Raw genomic sequence first — 10848 nt, forward strand, 5'->3', positions numbered from 1 at the left:
TTCAGCATCTGAGCAGCCTCCTCTCAGTTCTGTAACTTTGGCCACCTTCCGTTCAAAACCACAAGATTAGAGGAGAAATGTAGTAGAAATTCATATTTGTAGGAGTTTCTCATCTAGGTTTGTCTCCTCTTGCCCATCTGCCCCTTCTGTTTGCTTTTCAGAGTTCTTAGGCAAATAAGTTTTGTGATTTTATATAGAGTTTTAATTGTATTCTGTGAGAAAGAGGCTGTGGTGACCTTAATCCAACTTGGCCAAAACCAAAAGTTAAAGACTATAGTCAAGAATTTTTATCATCCTTATATTTTTATGTAGATCTTCCCCTACATAAGAAGGTTGACTGTGGAATGTTAAAACATGAAGCCAGCACATCTATCGGACAGCTTCTTGATTTGATGTCAGTATTCATATTTTGCAGACCTGTGTTCTTTTTTGAGGTCCAACACTCTGACAAAGATGAGGAATCTCTCCGTGGTGACTGAATTCATCCTGCTGGGCATCCCGCACACAGAGGGTCTGGAGACTATGCTCTTGGTCCTGTTTTTGTCCTTCTACATCTTCACCCTTATGGGGAACCTGCTCATCTTGCTGGCTATTGTCTCCTCCACTCGGCTTCACAAGCCCATGTACTTCTTTCTGTGCAAGCTGTCTATTTTTGACATATTTTTCCCTTCTGTGAGTTCCCCTAAGATGCTGTGCTATCTTTCGGGGAATAGCCAAGCCATCTCCTATGCAGGCTGTGCATCCCAGCTCTTCTTCTACCATTTCCTGGGCTGCACTGAGTGTTTTCTGTATACGGTAATGGCCTACGACCGCTTCGTTGCCATTTGTCATCCTCTACACTACACCTTAATCATGAGCCACAGAGCGTGCATCATCCTAGCCATGGGGACCTCATTCTTTGCCTGCATTCAGGCCACCTTTCTGACCATTCTCACCTTCCAATTGCCTTACTGTGGCCCCAATGAGGTGGACTATTATTTCTGTGATATCCCAGTCATGCTGAAGCTGGCTTGTGCAGATACTTCAGCCCTGGAGATGGTGGGGTTCATCAGTGTGGGTCTGATGCCCCTCAGTTGTTTCCTTCTCATCTTCACCTCTTACAGCTGCATCATTTGCTCCATCCTGCAGATCCACTCTGCCGAGGGCCGACGCCGTGCCTTCTCCACCTGCAGCGCCCACCTCACTGCCATCCTCCTCTCCTTTATGCCAGTGGTTCTCATCTACCTGCAGCCCACCCCCAATCCTTGGCTTAATGCAACTGTTCAAATCCTGAATAACTTGGTCACCCCCATGCTGAATCCTTTGATCTATAGTCTGAGAAATAAGGAAGTTAAATATTCTCTGAGAAAGGTTCTGCAGCCAGTAGCTTTCCTTCCTGGGAGGTGATAGAAAAGGATCCGTAGCTTAACACTAATAACACCACAATACTTAAAAAGGTATTACCTTTTGTGTAATAAGGAGCACAGATATTATCATGGCCCCCTTTTACAGGTGACAAAGTGAAGACTTGAAGACGTAAAGTGAATGACTTAAGGTGAGGTAACTAATAAATTATCCTGTCCGGGAAAAATTATCTCTTGCCACTTGGCAAGACATTCTGGACCTTCTCTTCAATTGGCTCTTCGCTTTTTCTGCCCTTACATCTTCTCCTTCTCTCCTATTTCTCCTTCCTCTGGCACTTTTTCATCTTCGCTGGCATGCTTATCTAATTAACCCATTAAGTGTCAGCACTGATTAAATAAACCTTCCTTTGATAGTGTAGAAGTTGCAGAAAAATGGAAGAGGTTCAGCTACATGGAGGTGGTATCCTGCAACTTCTTAAGCATAAAGAAGTTGTATAAAAATAAAAAAACTTCTGGATGGAATGTAAGGCAGGTCTCTTATGGATGAATCCGAGGAACTAGTGCACTCTGTCGCCTATAAAGCCTGTCTGTTAGTCTTAGATCTATAAACAGGCCTTGGTCTGGTGCTGAAGCAGTAGATGAAAGAGAATGTGGAGAGGGTAGATAAAATAGTCTGTGAGGGGTGACTGCTTCTGTTGTTTTTTTAGTATTAGAAAATTTGAATTTGGCTGTGTAATCCCCAGCACAGACATGGGGCATTGCAAAGTCCAAGCTGCTGTTTTATGGTTTGGATACTCTGTTTACACAAAGCCTTTGACTTTAGTTTTCTCCCACCTATATGTCTTTGTTCTTCCTAGTGAGCTTAACATAAGAAATGTGCTATTTACAATTCAGACCACAATTTGATGGGAAGAAGAGCAGTGAGAAGATGGTGATGGGAAAGAAGGGGACTGTGGGAAGAAAAGGGGGTGCCAAGGAGGGAAAGGCAGAGGCAAGTCTCCTTTCCTTTTGACTCTCTTCAGGATCTGAGGTCAGCCAAGGAATCTGCTGAGTTCAGCCAGGGAATCTGCCAGATTGAATCAGACATAACATTTGTTTGGACCTCATATGAGGGTAGTGAGCAGATCCATGCTTTCGAAGGAAGCACACTTTTTCCTGCTCACTTTTCTCAAGCTCCGTGCCTTTTATTCTCTCCACCTGCAGTGCTCTTTCAAGTCTTCAGCTGGACAAACTCATTCCCATCATTCAACGCCCAGTTCAAATGCCATTTACCATGCAAAAACTTTATCTCAAGCAGAGTCAGAGTCCCCATTTTACTGTGTTTTGAATCAGACTTGACAATGTCATCACTCCATTGTGTCAGAATATGTTTTGGCAAAGCATTTTTGAAAAGCAAAAGTCAGATAGGTTCATGGAGGGTGAGGACAAAAAAGGGCCTGTTGGGGATGGACAATACAGAAGTGACAGCTCATTTGTTGACCTGATGTAGGTCTGAATCCCAGATGATTTTTTGTTGTGGTTGGTGAAACAGAATTTCAGTCTTCTCATATCTGTCAGCTTTTGTTCACCTATTAAGCATCTCCAGAGTAATGAGAGCATATTCTTCTAGCCTTTGAGAAAAAACTTCAGTGATAGTCACAGTCCTTGTCTTTTAAAGAGCTTTTATCAAATGAGGAAACATTATAGCAGTCATTTTCATATTTGTTCAAAAAAACATTTATGAAGCTGTCATTTAGGCAAAGCGCAAAACAGAGAGGAAGGCAGGGAAATAGAGCACCAAAGACCAAAATATAGTAAGTGAACTAATGTCCACATTCAATAGATACTGAGGATATCAAGGCCCTCCGTCTAATCCTTCCTTCTCCTACTTACTTAAAGTTTGGCCCAGAAGAAAATGAGTTGTTGGGGTGAGGAAATCTTCATTAAGAGAAATTTAAGTCATCATTGCTTACTAAGCAATCTTAATAAGCAGGGAGCTTAGTAAGTAGAAGAAGAAATTCATATGTGTGTGTGTGTGTGTGTGTGTGTGTGTGTGTGTATGTGTGTATGTTCTGTCTCGAGTTGTGAAACTCGTTTTCTTCCCTCGCAACATGGAAATAGCAATGCCTTTCTTGCATTGCTATTGTAAAGACTGAATGACACAAAAGCAAAATACTTATCTGACTTAATGTAGGGACTCCAAAAACTTGGTAATTATAATATTTTTTGTATTTTTAAGAATTGTTTTTAGCTTACTCCCTCACTTCATTCTGGTCTTTAATGCTGGAATGTTACAACCACAGAGAATACTTATATACTTATACTATTAAAGTACTCTCCCCCCTTCATCATACTTTTCTTACATATCTTGCTAAATGTATATATTTTTAACTTTCATTTTAGGTTCAGTTTTCTCTGCTTTAGTTTTTGGAGTTTATATTTGTCTACTGAGAACTTCTACTCTTCCATTTACTTTAAATTTGTTTATTTATACCTTACAGAGCACAGTTGTAACAGACGCTTTAGTATTTTTGATAATTCTAATGTCTGGGTAATCTCAGGGTTGGTATTTGTTGATTGTCCCTTCTGTTGAGAATTGGTTACGTTTTCTTGATTTTTTGTATGCTAAATAATTTCAGATTTCATTCTAGACACTTTTCATGTTATGCTATTTAGACTCTAGATCCTGTTAAAATTCTCTGGAGAATATTGATTCTTGTTTGTTTCTTTGTTTGTTTTAACACATTGTCAATCCATAGCATCAGACAAGTAGTTCCTCTTACCTTCCATGGGCAATGTTTCCAACGTCAGTTCAATTTTCAAAGCCTTTAATATGTCGCATTGTGTTTGTCCTTCGAATGTACCCCTGAGATGTTAGTATAAGATTTTGCCACTCAGAGGTCAGTCTAAGACCTAGGTGGTGTTTCAAATTGTGATTCAGTTTTCAAAGACTTTGTGACACTTCCCTGGGTCTGTTCCACACATGCTCAGCTTATGAGTGAGCTCTGGCTTGGTTTTCTTCCCCAGTTCTCTTATCTGAAGAAATATACGCCAATCTCCCCTGCTGACCCCTTTACACACACACACACATACAAACACACACACACACACACACACACTCCTTCATTTATTATTATAAACTAGGGTTAATAATGGAAATGTAAGATTCATTTAACATTCAAAAGTCAGTCAGTGTAATTCACCAATAAACAAGACAAAATAGAAAAACCTATGTGCATTCCCAATAAAAACTCTCAGGAAATTCGGCATAGAGGAGCACGTCCTCAACCTGTAAAAAAGCATCTACTAAGATTGACGGCTAACATTATGTTTAACGGTGAACCACTGAACGCTTCCTCTGTCCGTTTTTGAGCTTTCATCTCTCATTTCTAAATTCATCCTTTTTACAGTCTCTGTAATAATGAAGCTGAGCCTTGTAAAATAGTTCTTCTTTGCCCTTGGATAACGTGTTATGTGTTGTTAATACAGGGCCCTGGAGGGACACCTAAAGAGAAACGGATTTTGTCCTCCTGGTAAAGGCTTGTCTCTCTTGCCTATATCCTATAGAGCATAGTTTCTTTTTCTCCACTGTAGGGCCTCTCATGGTTTCTTCCATGCTACTTGCGTGGGCTGGAAATTTCTCCAGCAGTTGGCCACCACCCATTTTTATTTATTTGTTTTTTCACCACTAAACTGAGGCAGTGGTGGCATTGCCAAGAGACTTGAAAGAAACTTGCAACCCAACGGAGGTCAATGTTCTTCCTACCTCAGGGCACATGCACGTACCCTGGGGGGTGGTCCCACAGGGCAATTAATGCAGCAAACTAGGTACACAGTTTTTACCTGATGCAGCCAGCCTGCTGCCTCAGCCCGAGATGGACAGTTTTATCATTTAGATAACTAAATCTTGCTAATTGTGCAGCATTAGGTAGACAGTTTGGAGACCAGTCTCTTACATTGTTATAATCCAAATTAAATGTACAAATGCTTTGAAAATTATGCTTCATATAGAAAATATAAATTAGCAATGACTATAAAAATAATATACATTTATGTGTAAGAATATACATTTATTATAAACAAATATAAAACATGCAAGCATAGAATAAAGACAAACAGCACACTCCTCAGAAATAACCATAATAATATATTCCTGTTCAATTTTCATCAATATATGTGAGGGTGTATTCATTTACTTGTATAACTACTAGATGACATTTAATTTGGTATAATCTTTCTGAAATGTGATATATAGGAAACGTTTATAAAATACTCTTATTATTGACCCAGAAACTACCTTTCTAAGAACAAATTTTAAGGAAAGAGTATGAATAATAATTTAGCTATTAGAATGACTTGACATTTTGTACCATCAAAAAGGAAAACTAAAAGAAACCTAATTGTTTAAAAAAAAGGAATGAACTATCACTCAATAAATATTAGCTATTCCTATTAACAGGACATCTTAGAGCTGAAAATAGTCATCAAGTTTATTTGATCAATTCACCATTTTTACTTGAGGCCCAGAAAGAGGACACTATATGCCCCAATAGTCATTCCATGATGATATTAAATATGTATCTAATTAACAGTTTATCTTCTACTATGCTATTTTATCTACTATAATAACAAACATAAATTAAAATACCATTTAAATTGTAATTAAAATAAAATGAAGGGGAGGACGAGCATAGCTGATTTTTTTCACTTTGTTCCATTTTCTTACTTAATGGATTGTACTTATTTGGCTTCACACTCGGCCTTTCTACAGGGAAAGAATGAGTCATGCGGACTGCATTATGCAAGTTCCGGTGACAAACTCAGTTCTCCTTTAAATAAATACATTGACCTTCTGGTTGTGGATCTGTCTCCCATGTAACCTGACTGAATCAGAAGACTGACAATACCTTCAAATGTCCTGCATTTGTTGTAATTTAAAAACTAGCATTCTGCTCCTGTGCATCAGCTGCTTGAGCTTGGTTACTGTGAAATCCACTCCCAAAAGAATGATTTCCTCTGCAGACAAAATCAGATTTGCAAGCTTGCAGGGCTGAGGGCAGATTCTAGACTAAAATTTATATAGCAGGGTTGTGACTGTCATTCTGTGGGGCCTTTTGAACAGCGTGCCAGGCTTCTCCGGGGGTGCACTTATCTATATTAAATATTCCCTACACAATTATACTGATAGAACTGTGGAAGACAGAGGCTTAGGCATTTTGTACTGGAGCCAAGTTTCCAATGTAAGTCCTCTAGGTCCTGGTTCTATGCTCTTTTGATAATTCTTAAATTTTTCTACTAAAGTAACTCAAATGGCAGATAAGAGTTAATAGGCTAAAGGCATGAAATGAGGAGGAGAATACAGGTTAAAATTGTCGCAATTTTTAAGTGTCTTATTTATATTCAATCTTCTAGTACATCAACAATTTTAACATAAAAATTGCTGGGTTTACACCATCACATTTTTAAGCCAAATTAGGTCTTTAAGAAAATGAACTCTGTTTATGCTTTACATGAGTTTTCCCAAGTCTGTCTTCAGCTGTGCCTTGTCCACAATTTGAGAAACACGGTATTGTTTTCTTCCCAGCCATGTTAAAAGACACTGTGAATGTTTGTGAGAGATTAATGTTTGTGGATGATGTTGTCACTCCTAAATAGATTGTAAACCTGTATGCAGAAAGGTATGTGTATATGTATTAGGTCTGACATTTCATTACAAATAACTATTTCTCAATATGTTGAGATTCTCTTTAAGGTTTATAGCCATAAAACTGATAGCCTCCTGAGAAGTGCATATACAACTTGCCTGTACCCATTTTAGGAAAAAGAAAATCCAAGCCTTTAAAGAAGAAAGGGCTTCATAGTTTTCAAGTCAGAGGAATCAGAACAAATGATGTTGTATCAAATTTATAAAGATTTACAATTGTATGTATTCCCACATTTTACTTATCTTACTCTCATGACGGTTTTATAAGAAAGGAAGAATTAGAGTAGTGTAATTTCTTTACAAATGAGTATATCCAGGAATACAATTTCACAAGCGAATCTGGAGCCAGGGCTTCCTGTCTCCCAATTTACTCATGGTCTCTTTACTAGGAAAGATAAAGGAGGCCAAAACTACAACCAGTACAGAAATGAATCTGTATTAGTCCGTTTTCACATTGCTATAAGGAACTGCTGGAGACTAGGTAATTTATAAAGAAAAGAGGTTTAATTGACAATTGACTCACAGTTCTGCATGACTGGGGAAGCCTCAGGAAACTTCCAATCATGGCAGAAGGGAAAGGGAAAGCAGGCACATCTTACATGGCAGGAGGTGTGAGACAGAGCAGGAAAAACTACCATTTAAAAACCACCAGATCTTGTGAGAATTCACTCACTATCACAAGAACAGCATGGAGGAAACCGCCCCATAATCCAGTCACCTCCCTCTCTTGACACTTAGGGATTACGGGTCCCTCTCTCAACACATGGATGTGGACACAGGGCTAAACCTTGAGTCCTTGACAGGTACTATAGTAAATGGTCATATTTGGCTGATTCTGTGAAGTTAAACATTGCTCCATTTGTTTATTGGCTACTGGACATTCTGTTTTCAGTGTGAATTGCTGCTTATATCCTTTGCCTCATTTTCTATTAGGCTCCTTGTCCTTCACTTATTAATTTGTGGGGTTTTTTAAAGTATGGATACCAATTCTTTTGTGTTTCAATTATCCTTTTCTGATTTGTAGCTTGCCTTTAGCTTCTGTATGATGCCTTTTATTGTGAAGTTTTTTAATGTGGCTATATTTATTACTCATTTTCTTTAAAAATTATGCTCACTTGAAGTCATAAAGTCCTCTATATTCTCTTATTTTTATATTATAATCATTTCAAAATAATTACATATAGCAAAATGAACAGGTATTAAGTATATAATTCAATGAGTTTTGACAAATATATTCACTCAAATAACTAGCACACCTATCAAGATAAAGAGTAGCAGTGCAAAATATGGGTTATAGGGCAAATCCAGCCCATAGTTTAGTATTGTTTATGAGCTAATATCACTGTTTACATTTTTAAATGGCTGAAAAAAATTAAAATAAAATTATATAAAATTCAAATTTTAATGTTTATAAATAAAATTGCATTGTACAAGGCCACATTCATTCATTACAATGTAATTGTTGAGTAGTTGCAATGGAAACCTTATGGTCTGTGGATTCTAAAATATTTGTTATCTGGTTCTTTAGAGAAACATGTCAGTCTCTGATACAGGCCATTTCTATCACCTGAGAAAGTTCTTTTGTGTTTATATCCAATGTGAGTACTTACTTTTTCCAAAGAAACAATCACCATTATGAATTTTATCTTCACAGGTTTATAGTGCCTATTCTTGCACTTGAAATAAATTGATTCATATTGTGAGTACTCTTGTGTTTGTGGTTTCTCGGACTGGACATATTATTAAATGATATTCATCTGTTTTGTTGTATGCCTCAATAGATTATCCCTTTTTATTACTAAGTGGTGTTCCATTATACATATATTCCGTAATTTCCTTCTCTGTTTATCAGATGATGGACATTTCTTGATTTTTCTGCTATTATCAATAAAGATTTAATAGACATTCTAGTATATTTTTGTTTCTGCACTGTTTAACATTTTACACTACAACGTGTAATATTTGAGAGATGCCATTTCTCTGAATACTCTCTAATACTTAGTATTTTAATCTTTTAAATTTTAATCCTTCTAGTGGGTGTGTAATGGTATTTCTTTGTGGTTTTAATTTGAATTCTCCTGATGACTATTAATATTGAAATTGCATAATGTATTTGTAAGCCTTAGTATACAGTTTATGTAAAGTTTCTTTTACTCATTTTTTAATAATTGGTTGTAGGAATTATTTATAAAAGTTGGATATAAGTCATCTGTTGGACACATTTGTTTTGTGTTTGTGTATGTGTGTGTACATTATTTTTTCCAGGCTGTGTGTGCACTTTCTTTTTTTCTAAAACAATGTCTTTTGATAATAAAAAATTAAAATTTTGATGGAGTCACATTTATCTTTTTTCTTGGTATTCTATGTAAGAAATGTTTGACCACCTCCCAGTCACAAAGATAGGTCTTATGTTCCCTTCTGTAACCAATTTCTAATTAGTGCGTGTGTATGGTGTGAGGAATTGAATCAGGTTCAGCTTTTGGACACAGACATCTAGTCAATCAGAACAATCTCTTGAACAGATTTTCTTTTCTTTGTTGATTTCCATCAGTGCATATGCATGAAAATAATAAAGATAGACAAATAGAATATAGGGTACAAAATAGGTCCCTAAGTAGATGGTCAACTGATCTCAACAAAGGAAAATGTCAAGGAAAGTTGATAGTGCTATGATGCATGCAAATCATGGTGAATCTAAAAATAATTATGCTGAATTAAAGACATCAAGCAAAGAGTACATACTGTACAGCCTTATAAACACAAAATTCTTGGAAACGCTAGCTAATGTACAGTGACAAAAGTGGATTCATGGTTGCCTAGGGAACAGTGGAAAAAACTTGAGGGAAGGATTACAAAGGAGTATGAGAGAAGTTTGTATAAAGTTCAAAAAAAAAAAAAAGAAAATGACCAATTGTACAAGTCAATATAGTGGGTACTTCTTGAAGATGGGTATTGACTTGGGAAGCGCATAAGGGGCCTCCGGGAGTGATGCTAGCATTCTGTATCTTCACCTGGAGAGTCACTAAACAGATATAAACATCATTAGCAATTTAAAGAGCTATACTCTTGGGGCATTTTCTGTGTATACATATATAAAATTCATTGAAATGCAGTGGAGGAATGTCTTTAAAATGCTTGGAGTAGAAGATGAAGCCCTTTGAACCCCTGTATTCAACACAGACACACAAAAGTAATGTTAAAACATCCCTAAAACATTATCCTCATTTATTTGCATGCTACATACTTGTTTCAATGTGAAAGGAAAAGAAAGAATGTCTGTGAAAGCACTACGGAATTTTTATTCAAGTGTGTCATACGTATCGTATCATTTGTCATGCCTGTCTTCTTAATATATAATTTGCATATTATCCCTGCCAGTACTATTTCACAAAATTATTTCAATGGCTGATTTTTAGTCTACTGTATATCTATACCATATTTATTCTACTGGACATCTGAATCTTACTCAAATGTGTAACTTTGAAGAACATTTAACTCAATTCATTATTTTGTTATTGTCAATATATTTATAGCTCTGCCTTTGACAACGTTACTTTTACTTCTTAAGTATACATGTCTGGAAATTGAATAACTTGGTAAAAGGTTGTATGGAATTATTTGACATATATTATTTAATATATATTATCAAACTGTCTTACAGAAATTAATACAGTATCTATATATATTATCATTCTTGTTTACCTCACCTTTAAGATTAAAATATTATTTACCATTTCACAGGTAAATAAGCATATGACTTATTATTTTATTTGAATTTTTTAAATGTGGTTGACCAAGTTTAATAGCTACTATATATATATA

At 36.4% G+C, this 10848-nt stretch overlaps 1 protein-coding gene across 1 annotated transcript; it reads left to right on the forward strand.

Annotated features, from left to right (window-relative positions):
* Positions 1 to 453: 453 nt before the first annotated feature.
* LOC108516365 (olfactory receptor 149-like) lies at positions 454 to 1386 on the forward strand. Its single transcript, XM_017853798.1, has one exon. The coding sequence runs from the start codon at positions 454 to 456 to the stop codon at positions 1384 to 1386; it is 933 nt and encodes a 310-aa protein (XP_017709287.1).
* The last annotated feature ends 9462 nt before the right edge of the window (positions 1387 to 10848 follow it).

This window comes from Rhinopithecus bieti, unplaced genomic scaffold (assembly GCF_001698545.2).
Source record: "Rhinopithecus bieti isolate Rb0 unplaced genomic scaffold, ASM169854v2 scaffold_37463, whole genome shotgun sequence".
NCBI classification, from domain to species: Eukaryota; Metazoa; Chordata; class Mammalia; order Primates; family Cercopithecidae; genus Rhinopithecus; species Rhinopithecus bieti.

Excerpts from the sequence above, each read along its gene's own strand:
- LOC108516365 (XM_017853798.1), top strand. The coding sequence starts at position 454 with ATGAGGAATCTCTCCGTGGTGACTGAATTCATCCTGCTGGGCATCCCG.